Here is a 15,952-nt window from a genome sequence, read left to right as displayed (position 1 = left end):
TGGCTTGAAGTTAACATGTGTGAGTCACTTTGGCCTGCTGACCATGGGTTCTTGGTCTTCTGCCAGGAGATGGTGTCAGGGGGTAGGGAAGGGGTCGTCTGTCACCATCATCCACAAGGACAATGTGAGAGAGAGTCAAGCACCGCAGCCTGTTTGTGCCACATTTTATTACTGTGTGTTCACAATTATTCACTGTATATTGCTTGTTTTTGTTATTTTTCCATTAGTTAAGCCTAACCTGAGATGGAGTGAGCAGCAAATGTTAAATGGGGCCTCAGTCTTTCAAGCAGACATACGATGCAAAAATTGTCTCATTTTGCAAGCAGCAGTTTGAAACTAAATATAAACTTGTTTAGATATCTAACAACTGCTATCTTACATATCCTTTACTGTTTGGCAAGCAGGCCTGTGCTACCCAACTGAAACAGGCAAATGTAAGAGCAAACATATTTATCACAGTACGAAGAATTTGAGATGGGACATTTAATAGTAAAGACACCAGTAAATCATCACATGTAAATCCCTGAAATAAGCATCTTGGTAAACTGAAAAGTACAGTACAAGTACTGCAAAGAAAGACAAATAAGAATTATGCGGCAGATAAGCCTTCACCAATGCTAAGATGGTTTGGAATACAGCTCTCCATTCACCCCTGCCATTATGTGCCAAGGGGTTTGTGGAAGTTGCAGGAGATGGATATTTTATTTCACTCTACCAGGCACCTGCAAGCAAGAGTGATCTTGAAACGATTGAAATATACATGAAATCCATTTGTTTTAAGGCTCTCTAGCTTCCTAGGTGAACTGATTTTCACGGGTTACTCTGGTCTTGGTGGAGTTGATTCTTTATAGTCTTATGCACCTCCATCTATGACATCATCTTCAGTGCACTGCATGACCCACAAAAGTGCTGCATGAGTTTTAGGATATATTTTTTAAAAAACAAGTCTGGTATGCATCCCAGATAAATGTTTGAATACCACTGGATGAAATCTTTTGAGACTCCTTACACTGCAAGAATTTCAACACAATCTTCCAAAAGCTTTTTTGGCTGGCCAGACACTGAGCAAAGGTCAACTTTGGAACCAAAGAGAGGTCAACAACAGATGGTGATTATTGCCGAATGAGATAATGCCCAACCCTCTTTGCAGGGTCATATACCTAAGTAAATACTTTTAGCGAAGGAGTGTCCATTCAAGTTACCTTGGAGGCTGAGATGGGCATATGGTTTTGCTATGACATCTTTCAGCGGAACATTTCTTGAGTCATCCCTCTGGCTTGGATTGCAGTCATTAAGTTATAAACAGGATGACAAATTAATCCTCTAGGTTTACAGCTTTATGTATAGGCTACAGACATGTATATAGCCTATAGCTTTTCAGAGCTTTGAAGGTGGTAATAGACTCAGAGGGTAGACTTCACTGTTGCGCTATTACCATGGCTCCATCAGCACAAGCATTTCAGCTTGCTAGGTGGAACGATCTTGCTGCCTCCCCCCTGTGAGTTTTGAGGGCTCTCCTGACCCCCTAGAGCTGATTTGGGGGGCCCATGGGGGAGGAGAGGGGAGATTGTTCTCGTAGTAGTGCACTCCTCTCACTAGCGCAACTGTTTAGCTGAATCCATACCACAGAACCAGAGAGTTTGGAAGGGACTTTGTCTAGTCAAACTGCCTCCCAATGTAAGAAATGAACTTCTTCATTTCAACAAAATATTACAATTCTGAGCAACTGATCATACAACTGAACACTACCTTAAAAAGCATACTGGAACAAGAAAGTTTTAGTCACGTATCTGAATCTCAGCAAGGAGGGGCGTCTGCCTAATTTCAGTTGGCAGGGAGTTCCACAGTGTCACTGCAGTTCCTCCTCCTTGGATGTTCTGCTCCTTGGTGCTTGAGTGTTATTTGTGGCCAGGAGTGTCTCTCTTCTAACCAGAGGGTACTTTTGCTACGCCCTCTCCTGATAAACAAGTAACAGACCACTGTGATGCATGCCCTACTAACCTCAAGACTGCACCATAGGCCTGCCTTTGAATGTTCAGAAATGACAGCTGATCCAAAGTGCAGCAGAATGATTACTAGGCATGCCAAAGAGACGCAGGATACCAGTCCTCAGAAGAGCTGCTCTGGTTACCAATGAGGTTCCAGGCCGAATACCAAGTGCTACTTTTAACATATAATCTCATGCCTTCTTCCATATGTTCTCTGCTTAAAATTTCTCTTCATGCTGTCAGTTGCTTTCCAGTAAGGCAGCTTACCATTGAAAGGATATATATCGAGAGCTACTTGAGTGCTTTGTAGGATTAGGCCCCTACTTTCACTATTGTTACTTTTACTATTTGTAGTCTCTCCGTTATCAAGTCCAGACCAGTTACACCCCTGTACACGATGGTCATGGGGAAGGGCAAAGCTGTGGTTGGCCTCTTTAGAATTGAGGGAGCCATTTCTGGTCACCAGAAGCACCAACTCAGTCAAAAGAGATGTTGCCTTTTCTAATTTGCTGTTAATTTCCTCCACTGTTCTTGCAGTCAGCAGACAGTGGTCCTTGAGTATTTCCGCATAGAGCGGTGCCCTCTGTGGTAGTAGTTCATGGGATAGTTCATGGGCGCTCGTCTCAGCATTCTCCCCTGGGTGATCTCCACCCATTAAAGCGTCCTCACCTACCTGGGAATGTGCTCTGTTGGATGTGGTACGTTCTGAATTCTGTCCTCTTACGAAATCATCCAGTTACCCTGCTTGCACTTCTGCTGTGGGCTCACTTGTGGAGATGAGACCAGTCGCTTCTTTTTCCTAGTCATTTCCCTGGAGATGCAGCCGCTACTAATTTCTGCTGTAAATCGGAAAGCTCGGCGTCCTCCCAAAATAGAGCAATTAATCGCCACTCCTGCTGATAATTAGTTGGTAGACTGAATCGAGCTGGAGCTAATTAAGGCTTTCCCCGAGACTTTCCAGGACTTTCTCTAAGACTTTTAACTTGAGCTTTTAACTCAAGCTTTGTGAATATATTAGTTAAGGAAAAGCTGCCAAATGTTGTAGACAAAATACTGAGGCTGATAAAAACTGAATAAAAACTGATAAAACTAATAAAAACCACACAGCTGATGCGGAGCTCAACTAATAAAAACTGCACAAGTAATGCGGAGCTCAAGTCGATGCTTCCACTAATGACGGTTCTCGGGAATGGTGGAAGGAGAAAGAATTTGCCCATGTGAAGACCATCAGGTGGAAACTCTTACACATATGGTTCTTAAATGTAAACTATATGCTGATCTCTGCCAGCAGTTCCTAGATCAACTCTGCATCCCAAATGGAAACCAGAGTTAGAGGTCATACATTTTCTATTATTGGGGAATAATCAGGAGCTCACCAAGTTAGTGGCTAAATATTTTTATTTGGTTTTTTGTCGTCGAAACACATTGCAGATGTCTGATCTCCCTGGAGACCTAGAGATGCAATGTTAGACTGCTTTGCCTCTTTCATTTGACAAATGTTTTGTATCACTGGGAAGGCAGGAATTCTGTATTGGTTTGCTTATGGATGTTTGTATGTGATGCGAATAAAAAATTTGATGGTGATGATTATATGTTCTCTGTATGCCTTGTGATCTTCAAATATCCTTTTGTGCATATTATCTTGGCAACTGATGCTTTCCAACAGAGGCTGTCCATTGAAATAATGACCATCTAGCAATGAGAGGAGCCAGCTTCCAGATCCTCATAAGTTTACTGCACTTAAAACAGCTCAAACTCTATTCCTATATATTACTTATATGAAATCACATTTGCCATTCTGTTGTCCATTCACCCCATTTGGAGAGATCCTCGGGAAGCTTTTTGCCATTAATTTTTGTTTTGAGAACTCTGATCCCTTCAAAACACTTTGGGCACTGTAGTTTAACCTTCACAGAGCTACAATTCCTTAACAAACTACTGGGCCTGTAATTCTCTGTTGGTTGAAATGTGCTTAAAATGGGTTTTAAAGATATAGGCGTGTACACAGCCCAATCTGGTGTCCTTCAAAAGCTTGATCAAGTTCAATCTCTGTATCTTCAGGTAGAACCAATAAGTGCTCTTAAGGGGGCAAGATCCTCTGGGGTGATCAGTTTAGCATAATAACAGATCTATCATCTAGTTCAAACCCCAAGCAATGCAGAAATCTCAACTGAAGCACCCATGGCTGACGGGTGAACATGCAAACTCGATTGCATGTTAAAACATTATTTTACATACCTTTCAGTTCACATTTTTTTAAGCTTAAACTTCTTCCCGGCCACTGAGGCAGAGCGCTGAATTCAGACGGGTTATTTATTAATTTAATTTTTGTTTGTCTCGACCTGTGTCTGCGCCTTGACTTAAAGGACGACGAGGAGGAGGAGGAGAGACACTCAGTTTTGCAGAGGAAGCGCGAGCATTTGCCTTCCCTTTCGGCCGCACACAATCCCGCCTCCGGGAGGAGGAGCCTCCGAGTCGTGGTCTCTTCCGACGCCGCTGCCCTTGCAGGTCCGCCGGTTGCTGCTGCGCGCAGGCCCCCATCGTCGGCGCCGCCTTCCCTTCGCCGGCGTTGCTCCCGGGCCGGGCCCGCTGCGGGGCCATGGGCGAGCAACGGGAGCGCCCTGCGTCGTGCGGCGCTGCTAGGCCGCAGGGGGACGAGGTGAGCAGGGCAGATTGGGATCTCCATCTCCCCGGATGGGTGCGCGCGTTTCCTGGGGATCAGGCCCTTCCACCCGAGCAGGCGCACGCAGGATCGAGTTCCAGGGCCGCGATCCTATGCTCGCGCTTACTCGGGAGTCAACTCCGCCGCGCTCCGTGGCTCTGACTTCCGAGTAAAACTTAGGTTATATAATACGTCATTGAGTTTTCAGCGAGGCGGCGTAGAAAACCAGCGCACCCTCTACGACTCTTGTGCTCGTTTACTTTTCGAAAAATTATTTATTTGGTTCTTCAGATAAAGTTTTACAATCACATATGCAACATACATCAGAAAAACAAGATTCCCAAGAATCTCCTGGACTTCCCTCCTCCCCTTTCTGGGTCCCAGTGTTAGTCATTTACTCCTGCATCTTTTATAATAATCCAGATCTTTTACATCTCCGTTATATTCAAAATTCACCATTAAACTACAAGTGTTATTCCAATCCTACTAACTATTTTAACTGTTTACAATTATTTTTAAGATAAATTATAAATTTCCCCCATTATTAAAACTTTGGTCTTCCTGATTTTTTATTCTTCCGGTCATTTTTGCCATTTCAGCATAATTCATCAACTTAATCTGCCATTCTTCTCTGGTTGAGACTTTTATCTTCTTTCCATCTCTGGGCCGATGTTATTGATTACTCGTTGTGTTCTTGCTTTAGAGATTGTTGCCGTCTTCAGGTGAGACTGAGGATGGTTTAAAACCGGGCGAAGAGCCTCTTTTAAGGAAAAACCCTCGCCGGTTTGTCATCTTCCCCATCCAGTATCCAGACATTTGGAAAATGTACAAGCAGGCACAAGCTTCCTTCTGGACAGCAGAAGAGGTGAGTGTAGCAACATGCAGAGGGAAGGATGTGTTTGTGCGCGCAGGTGTGTATTCTGTGTCCTGCTGTGTTAGAGGTGTCACAGTTTTTCCACAGTGACAATGGGGTTGCAAACAAAGCAAGCTTAAGTCTATGCTCCACTTGCGTAGTTCAACACCACTTTCAAGACGTTTCTGAAACATTTCAGGACATTTCAGAAGAGGAGGCAGCTGGGTATCCAGTTCCCAAGTGGCTTCCAAATGCCTTAGAATTTGATATAATTCTTAGTGGATAGTTCTAAGAATTTGCCTAATTCCATTTTAAAGCCACCCAAATTGGTGTCCACAGCTACATCTTTTAATGACTTCCATATTTTGACTAGGCACTGTGTGAAGAAATACGCCTTTTTTTGCCTTGAATATTCCAACATTCATCTTCATTGCATTACCTCCTGTTCTGGTATTATGAGAGAAGAAGAAAAGCTTCTCCACAGAATGCATCTTTTTATATTCCTCTATCATGACCACCCTTACTTTTTTTCTAAACTAAAAACACCTCAAACAGTGTATAGGCTTTTTTCGTAGGGGAGTTCCTCTAGCCACTTAAGCGTTTTGGTTCGTATAGGAGAATAAAAAGAAAGGAAGGGTCAAGAGACCTAGGAAAGCCAGACTTTAGGGACAGCTAGGAGAGAGGGTGACGAAAGACTGACTCCATTCACTGATGTCACAACCACACCATACATTTAAGGCACTCTTGTACCACTTTAAAAGTCATGGCTTCCCCCAAAGAATTCTGGGAGCTGTAGCTTGTAAAGGGTGCTGAAAGTTGTAGATACATAACTAACACTTGCCCCAAAGAGGCTCACGTGGTGCTGTCATTGTCATCTGTTTGGCACCAGGCAAAGACATTTGTCTTCTCCCAGGCATTTGAACACTGATATGGGCCACTGATAATGTGCTGTTTTAGGTAGTCTTTCTGGAAGCAGCTGGTTCATCTTTTTGTGTCTGACTTGTTGAGTGTGGATGAACTTTAAGCGTATTAATAAAAGAATTATGTGGCACCTTAAACTCTTAATACATTTATTACAGCACAAGCTTTTGTGGACTAGAGAAAGGAGAAAATGGTAAGGCGGTAACTGAATGGCAATAAGATACAAAAATTGCAGTCAGTGACACTGAGAGCTCAATAATAATAATTTATAATAATAATAATTTATTATTTGTACCCCGCCCATCTGGCTGGGTTTCCCCAGCCACTCTGGGCGGCTTCCATAGAAACAAAAAAAACCACACTAAAATATCATACATTAAAAACTTCCCTGAACAGGGATATATATGTTAGATAGATACACCTGTAAAATTTTACCATAATAGATTGATGATAACTCCTGAAATGATTGTATTTACACCTGCAGTGGGGCAGGGAACAGTTAACAAGAAATGATCATAGATAGCACAGATATCCTGGCATATTTAGTGTACTGTTTCTTAAATTAATTCATTTTTAATTGTATTGGTTTCGTGTTTATTATTTGTTATTTCTGTTAGCCATTTTGCAACTTTTGGAGGAGTGGTGATAATAACAAAATTAATAACATGTCTTTGAACAAGTTATGGGCATCCTCTTTCCCTGTCCACTTGCAAACTATCCAGTCCCTGCAAATGTCTTTAAATGAAGCACAAGGCATCGTGGAGAGAAGCTTTGTAGGAACTATATGAATGCGGCGGGTTGGTAGATATTGGTTTGTTTTGGTTTTGTTGCTCTTGTTCTTTTGTATTTTGTGTTCTTATCTTGTATCTTTGTGTTGTGAGCTGCCTTGAGATCTACAGATGAAAAAACAGTATAGAAAATTAATAAATAAAGAATTTGCCATTTCACTTCCCTCAAGAGTTTCTTTTGTCTTACAGAGTTATTAATGAACCACTAAAGTATAAATTTGCAATGAATTTTTCTTCTTCCTCACAAAGGTTGACTTATCAAAGGATCTTCCTCACTGGAACAAACTGAAACCTGAAGAAAAATACTTTATTTCACATATCCTGGCTTTTTTTGCAGCCAGCGATGGAATTGTGAACGAAAACCTGGTAAGATACTTTATGGGCTGCTTTTCTAACCCTGTGCTGCCTGCCTTATTTGCTATTTCAGCACCTGCAGCCAAGCTGATGAAACACTTTGGCATTTGACCTCAAGGCTTATTTGCCATTAGTGTTTTGAGCAAGCAGTTCAAATATTTAAGGTCCTTAGATAAGTTGGCACTTGAGGATTGCAGCTCCAAGTGTTGATAGGAAACACCCATTCCCTTGGCCATAGTTTCCTGTCGTCTGATAACTACATCAAATGTAGTGCTTTCCAGTGATGGTAGAATCATGCACCCTTCTATGAGTTGTTAAGAATGTATATGTGTGAACTACCTCTAACCTTCTTTTGTTGTCAGGTGGAACGTTTTAGTCAGGAAGTGCAGATCCCAGAAGCTCGCTGTTTCTATGGCTTCCAGATACTAATAGAAAATGTTCACTCAGAGATGTACAGTTTATTAATAGACACTTACATCAAGGATCCTGAGAAAAGGTAATCACCGTAAGTATTGCCACAATATAGAGGATTTCTGTATTGTGTTCTTTCCATACTGAATGACTCTGTCCTGGTTCAGACATAACAGGAGAGATCACTACAGTGGTACCTCAGGTTAAGAACTTAATTCGTTCTGGAGGTCCCTTCTTAACCTGAAACTATTCTTAACCTGAGGTACCACTTTAGCTAATGGGGCCTCCCACTGCTGCTGCGCCGCCGCTGCACAATTTCTGTTCTCCTCCTGAAGCAAAGTTCTTAACCTGAGGTACTATTTCTGGATTAGCAGAGTCTGTAATCTGAAGCATCTGTAACCTGAAGCGTCTGTAACCCGAGGTACCACTGTATAGCATTAAGCCACAGTGGGACTTGGTTCCAACTTTCCTCCCTTCCTTCTATGAAGAGGAGGTAAAAACATCTACTTTTTCCTTTCAACAAACCACAGTTCACTGCGACTTCTCAGCTTAGATATTGTGGTTTGTTTAAAGCTAAACTGTGGTTAGGAGAGGATGCGGGTGGCGCTGTGGGTTAAACCACAGATCAGAAGGTCGGCGGTTCGAATCCCCGCGATGGGGTGAGCTCCCATTGCTCGGTCCCTGCTCCTGCCAACCTAGCAGTTCGAAAGCATGTCAAAGTGCAAGTAGATAACTAGGTACTGCTCTGGTGGGAAGTTAGACGTCGTTTCTGTGCGCTGCTCTGATTCGCCAGAAGCGTCTTAGTCCTGCTGGCCACATGACCCGGAAGCTGTATGTCGGCTCCCTCGGCCAATAAAGCGAGATGAGCGCCACAACCCCAGAGTCCACCACGACTGAACCTAATGGTCTGGGTTCCCTTTACCCTTTATGGTTAGGAGAAGTCAGAGCCAAATCATTCTTTCAGATGATTCCCACGTTTCCAATCTCCTCACAGGTATGCTTGCGGCGAAGGTTCATTGCAGCTCATTATCATAGCAGGAGTTTCATTAAACTCAGAGCAGTATGTGTTTTTGTGCTTAAAAATAGGAACCAATATTCATCAGAGTAATCCAAAATTGAACTTTTTTTTTTAAAAAAAAACTTTCCTCTGTATAAATGATACAAGTTAAGAAACTGCATGCATTTGTTTAATTTGAATAATTCAGCTTCAAGTAAGTATGAGAAAGAGCAAGGAACTGCATGGTATTGAGGCCCTCTCATTGACCTCTAGAAATATAACTTCCGAGATTCTACAAAACACCTTCAGGGCTCATGGCCAGTCATATGGACTAGAAACATGATTTTAAAATCGTGATTCTTGAAATGCTGGGAATTCTGCACCAATTAAGGCTTCACACAGCACTTTCATGAAATCGCAGGATACATGCAGCCCTGAATAAAATTGTGCAAAATTACAAAGATGGAAAATGTGTGTAGCTAGGATAGAACGGTGAATAACTTTTTCCATGAAGGGGCTGGATGTGAGAAACGAGGTAAAAAGGTAGAAATCAGTTGAATACTGGTTTCGTCTCTCTCCCCTATCCAGTTCATATGGTTTTTTTACTTATTTAAAGACAGAGCAGTCACTAAGTTCACTAGTGGCTTACCTGGACAGGTGTCCAGTCTGTCCTACCACACTAGTCACTGTTGACCAAAGGGTGACTTTTCCTTCAGAATTAATGTGCTGAAATGAAATAGCCTTGTCACTCATGCTGTAAATTACTCAGTGGTGAAACGAGTTAATATTTCCTTCTAGTTTGAAGGCAGGTTCTGAAAAAGGTTTGTGCCTTAACGTTCTTCAAGATGCAGAAACGTCTTGTTTTGCCATAACGTGCACACATTCAGAAGATCATTTAATCATGTATCTGTTACGAGAGGATTGAGCCATCTGTGGGTGACCCCCTGCTTCAGATACGGCTGTGTGAAACCCTGTTTAAACTTGCGGTCAGGGAGGCGGTGGAAGGAGGCTGCTTGTATCATCTCATTTTCCCCACACCTCTTGCCACTTAGGGCTGCACAAGGCCCTGATCCTGTTCAGGATCTGAGTTTGGTCCAGATTAGACTGGGCCCCGGAGTGATCTGGCTGGAATAGGGCCTGATCAGGATTACCAAATTGGGTTCCAGACTGTACTGGGGTGCCTTGCACAGCCCTAGGGTGGCATTCAACTACGTTTTACTCTTGAGTAGACCTGTTGAAATTAATAGGCCTCGCTTAGTTATGTTCATTAATTACAGTGGTCCGCTTTGGGTAAAACATAGCTGAACCACCCATATTGTCCGATGCACGGACGTGATACTGGCGCCTCAGATTCTTGCTATCTTTTGGTTTGTTTTTTTCCAGGGACTTCTTATTTAATGCTATTGAAACAATGCCGTGCGTCAAGAGGAAAGCTGACTGGGCACTGAGGTGGATAAGAGACAGGGAAGCCACTTTTGGTAGGTTGCTTCTGAGTAATGCATTTCCACTATACGTGCCTTAGTTGAAATAATGTTTTTGAGTGTTCTAAAGTTGTTTAATACCTCTCAGTGTAAGAAACTGAACTGGTATAGAGTAAGACCCTACCTGAGGGGGAGACCAGGAAGGAGGGGCAATGGTGTTGGTTTGTGTTATCCTGTGGCTGAAGGTGGTTGAATGAGCTGGTTATAAATTATGCTTAAGACTACCAGGATTGGGGGGTTTGTGGAGAGGAGGGACACTCGAGTTCATACTGCATTTTTGCATTTGATTTTTGTGTTCTCTAAAAAATATTTTGTTTTCTTGTTAATTATGTTGCTTTCAGTGCAGATTGTTACTGTATTTGTACTGGAATTTCCTCTCCTTTTATATGTTGCAACGTTCTATTTTACAGTTTGAGGGGTTGGTGTCTGAACTCTGTAACCATAATGTGTGTGTGTTTTTTTATCTCCCCTGAAACAGGCGAGAGAGTGGTTGCTTTTGCTGCCGTCGAAGGGATCTTCTTCTCTGGTTCTTTTGCGGCTATATTTTGGCTCAAGAAAAGAGGACTGATGCCAGGCCTCACTTTCTCCAATGAACTCATTAGCCGAGATGAAGTAATGTGTGTGTGGGGGGTTGATGTTCAAAATGGGGTCCAGTCTTGTTCTCTGAAAGCAAAACCGTCCAAATAAAAGAGTCACAGATACTAGAAATCCCCCCCCGCTTGATTTTTTTTGAAAAAAACAACAACCAGTAGTATCTGAATTATTGAAATAGTGTAAATAGTGTAAATGTATAAATAGTGTAAATGTATCTGAAATAAACTAAATAAATACACTAAATACACTAAAATAGTGTAAATGTCTCACTTTAGATTATGCACAGCTCATTTTAATAAGAATGATGTGTTTCCCCCAACTAATAATGCATGTTGCTGTCTTGAAATTTTTAAAATATGAAAAATCAGGGTGGGTGGATTGGAAGCCAACTTGGCCCTGTCTGCACTATACATTTAAAGCAGTATCATACCACTTTAAACAACATGGCTTCCCCCAAAGAGTCTTGGGGACCATAGTTTGTCAAGGGGTGCTGAGAGTTGTTAGGAGAGCCCTGTTCTCTTCTTTGCTGCTTTATATTGCTGTCTTATCAATGTCTTCTGGCTAGTTCTATTCAGTTTTTAAAATTGTGGGTGGGTGTTGCTGTAAAAAGCTTGGCCCTTTTAACGTTTACTTTAGGATGGATGGATATATTTGTGTATGTATTTAAGGCGTGCGCACACACACACATTTATATATATGCACCTTAAATACATAAATAAAAGTGGAAAAGAGAGTTTTTGCTGCTGGTTTGTAGAAGCAAAGTGTCGCTTATTTTCCATTTCATTCTCATTTTTCAGGGACTCCATTGCAACTTTGCCTGCCTAATGTTTCAGTACTTAGTGAATAAACCTTCAGAAGAAAGAGTCAGAGAGATTGTTGTCAATGCAGTTGAAATTGAACAGGTGAGACGATGAGTCTTCGGGTTTCTTCTTCTGCATCCAAAATACCATTCCTCTTAAAATGTCAGGTGCTTGCTCTACTTCACTTTTGCACCAGTCACTGTTTGTCGCTGCAGTTGCTTCAGGATGTAGCACCTTGACGTACATCTCCAGATCTCAGTGTGTTGTAGCTGTGGCTCTCTTTAAAGTGGCCTCTGTTAACATGGTAATCAGACTATAATGGGTTATTCCTAAGTAGCTGGAATTGTGCTCCTCCTAAAATATTTTACCTTTTTCTAATTTACAGGAGTTTTTGACAGAGGCCTTGCCAGTTGGCTTAATTGGAATGAATTGCACTCTGATGAAACAATATATTGAGTTTGTAGCAGATCGGTTACTTCTGGAACTGGGCTTCTCCAAGGTAAGGTAGCTCAGGAAGATATACACATTTAACACTAGTCTCCTTACAATGCAATCCTAACCATGTATTCTAAGAAGTAAGTCCTGTTGAATTCAATGGGGCTTACTCCCAGGTAAGTGGGGTTGGGCCTTAGGAAGTTTTGCCATAGTCATTTGTTTCAGGGTTGTGCCTGAGCTCTGTAAGCACTTGGGAATAAAATATACGATGTATAGAATAAAACCAGGAATGTTTTGACTAGTCCTTCTTTGGTCAGGTCGCCTTGCAAAATACTGTACATCTTATTTACTAATTGTGTTATTTATTTATATCATTTTGTATCACTTACTAATTTCAGAAAATTTGTATTCCACCTTTCTGCAGCAAAATAAATAGTGTGCAGGGTGACTTGCAGTGTAATGTTACAAGTAACACATTGTTAACAAATAACGTACAGTGGTACCTTGGTTCCCAAACGGCTTAGTTGCCCAACAGATTGGGTCCCGAATGGCGCAAACCGGCGTAAGTGTTCCGGTTTGCAAATGTTTTTCGGAAGCTGAACGTCTGACGTGGCTTCCAGGGCTTCTGCGGCCTTCCGCTTGAGTGCAGGAAGCTCCTGCAGCCAATTGGAAGCCGCGCCTTGGTTTCCGAATGGTTTTGGGAGTCGAATGAACTCGCGGAACAGATTACAGTGGTACCTCGGGTTAAGTACTTAATTTGTTCCGGAGGTCAGTTCTTAACCTGAAACTGTTCTTAACCTGAAGCACCACTTTAGCTAATGGGGCCTCCTGCTGCTGCCACGCCACCGGAGCACAATTTCTGTTCTCATCCTGAAGCAAAGTTTTTAACCTGAGGTACTATTTCTGCATTAGCGGAGTAACCTGAAGCGTATGTAACCTGAACCGTCTGTAACCCGAGGTACCACTATATGTTCGAGAACCAAAGTACCACTCTATGTTAAAAAAAGAACACAAGTAAAATAAAACAACAAAAGAGACAATAGAACACTCACTGAAATTTGAGTATCAGACATTAGGGCCCAATAAGTCAAATTAAAATATTGTCTGAGAAATCATGACTCGGAAGCGGTGGCTGCTTCACCCGCAATATACCACTGGGTGAAGCAGACAGCATGCTTTGATTCTCATACCAGCCCTGAGCGATGTATTGATTGATACATCGCCCAGGCTTGGTTCATGTAATGCCAAAGTGGGACTTGTCATTCTGTCTAAATGGCCTCAGAATATGTGTTGTCAGTTATGAAATTTAGCTTTGGTAAAGGTGCCTGAGAAAGTGGAAGAGGTGATAGATGTGCTGGGAGAGTGACGCTAATTCAGGAGCTGCCATATAGCAGGCAGATAAGTAACTGCAGAAGAATTAAAGCTTTGTTGCCTTTGCTTGTGCCCAGACAAGGCTGTGGGCAGAATTATTCTACTTGTTTTTTATTAAATTTATATACCTACCTTCATCCCAAGATCACAGGGTGGTTTACAGCATAAAAATACAAAAGCAAAGCACAAAACAGCTAACATAACAACAACAAACCCTTCTCCACAAACTTATTTAAAAGGCCATAGTTGTTTAATCAGCCAAAGACCTTGTTATAGAAGGGTGTTTGGGGTTTTTTTGCTATTAAGAGAAAGGAGTACTATCTCAGTAGAAAAGGCCTCCAGCAGTTATCTACCAGAAATTTGTGGGAATGTTGTCTTCCTTAGGCCAGTAACTGCAATTTAATAATAACTTTGCTTTTTCTCAGGTCTTTCAAGCAGAAAACCCTTTTGACTTCATGGAGAACATCTCGCTGGAAGGAAAAACCAATTTCTTTGAAAAGAGGGTTTCGGAGTATCAGCGTTTCGCAGTTATGGCTGACACCAACGATAACGTTTTTACTCTGGATGCTGACTTCTAGGATTGCCTTCTTCAGAAAACGAGTGTTGCAAAAAATGTTCACGTGCCACTTACCTGCTTGAAAAGCTGCTATTTCTTCTACTGGAAGTAGAGGGTTCTGGGAACATTTTTCCATGTTTCCGCACATGATGAAGTTTTTTATATGACATATTTATTGCAGATGGTGATGTAAATGACTGCGTGTGTGTGTGTGTGGGAGGGTCCTCTTTACCAAAAGTCCCTTTGATAATTCATGCAACTTTTCTACTTAACAGTTTTTGAGTAATACAATTGTGGCATTTGTGCAAGCCTCAATTTGCTGTTTCATGTAGAGCAGTAAGGCTGCAGTCCTCAAGATGGCCAAAGCCACCTTAGGATGCTGTGTAAGTGCTGCTCAGTGGGTGGAGAGGAATTCCACTGGCAGAACAGTTCTTACACTCCCAGTGTACCCCTAAAATTCTCTTGTTAGTGTACAGTAGCGTTGAAGATGTGTTGCGGTAGGGTTTGAAACAGGGTGGATTGCAGCAGGCCTTCAGATCTGCAGGATCGAATGGCCCCACAGAAAGGCTCCTGGAATAGACAATAGTGATTCTCCTCCCCTCCCTCCCCTTCTGGCTCGAGCAAGCAGCAGGGGTTAGGCAGTGCCAGGTCCTCCACCATGGTGCCCTCCTTTATCCCATGCCCCCCCTTTAGAATTGCTTTGGTCAGCTGTGTGTTGAATCACGGTAATAACTAAAGCTTTCGTTGCACTGAAAAATTGTTTTTTCATTCTCTGGATTCATTGAGCTGAGATGCACACACTCTGCATTTGAGCAATCATATAATCTTACTAAGCCAAGATATGCACAAGCCTTTTACATATACAAGCAGTTCCTTCCCTTGTTTCTGAGCTATGATTAAAGTAGGCCAGCTCTAATTAACCATGGTTCCCAGTTTGAATGGGAAACTAGAACTACCTGCTTCTGAATAAGCCAGGGTATTAAACCATATACTGAAGTGGGTTTGATAACCCGCCTTGTTTCAAGGCAGGTAACTGAAGTTTCTCAGTTTCAATGAGACAGGAAGCTGTGGTTAATCGGAGCTTTCCTGGTTTAATTGGGGCTCAGGCAGACAGGTTTCATGTGCAAGCAGAAGGCTTGTAGCTGTGATCATCTGAGCTTGACCAGTCCTTCAGAGGAGCCAGCAGAGATCGCTCCAGGATCATTCCTCCCTGTATCAGATAGGATGGAAAGCAAGCTTGAAAATCGTCTTCCAATCTGTATCCAAAGCCAGCAGGTATTTTGCAAAGTCTTAGGGCTTTCCTTCTGCAGTTAGCCAGGATATGGACTGAAGGCATGTAATGCAGTTAGCTTTTTGAAGCTAAGTAAATAATAATAATAAATAGGGGTGGGTCTTGTCCAGGGCGTGGATAAACAACCACTTGGCTACTTCATGTATGTCACATTTTGCTCTCGGAAGGAAAAGTGGGGTACCTAAATAACACCAATAGCCAAAGGCAATAGATGTTCTTAGTGCTCAGTTGAAATCAGGGTGCCTGTATCCTTGGCATGTTGTTTTGCCATTGTGCATGTGCCTTTCAAGGGGTACAGGCATACAAGCAGCTCCTGTTGTGCTGTGCCACATTTCTGCGACTAAGAACAGCAGCTATACAGAAATGGAAAAGGGTTCAGTGGTAATGGAAGAGTAGGGGGGGTTAGGCAGTTGTTTTTTTTACACTGCCATACCTTCTTCATAAAAGGGA

General features: G+C 42.3%; 1 protein-coding gene across 1 annotated transcript; it reads left to right on the top strand.

The window, feature by feature from the left end:
* The first annotated feature begins 4,490 nt into the window (after positions 1–4,490).
* On the top strand, positions 4,491–14,968 carry RRM2B (ribonucleotide reductase regulatory TP53 inducible subunit M2B). The gene is made up of 9 exons (XM_082235841.1): positions 4,491–4,647; positions 5,354–5,515; positions 7,462–7,578; positions 7,929–8,062; positions 10,358–10,452; positions 10,934–11,067; positions 11,847–11,951; positions 12,235–12,348; positions 14,081–14,968. Exons 1-9 carry the CDS (start codon positions 4,588–4,590, stop codon positions 14,231–14,233), a joined length of 1,074 nt encoding a protein of 357 aa, XP_082091967.1. The 5' UTR covers positions 4,491–4,587; the 3' UTR covers positions 14,234–14,968.
* The last annotated feature ends 984 nt before the right edge of the window (positions 14,969–15,952 follow it).

The sequence above is a fragment of the Podarcis vaucheri genome, assembly GCF_965113315.1.
Source record: "Podarcis vaucheri genome assembly, chromosome: 8".
Taxonomy (NCBI): domain Eukaryota; kingdom Metazoa; phylum Chordata; class Lepidosauria; order Squamata; family Lacertidae; genus Podarcis; species Podarcis vaucheri.
The sequence above is the reverse complement of the archived record's forward strand: the minus strand, read 5'-3'. Positions and strand labels throughout refer to the sequence as shown.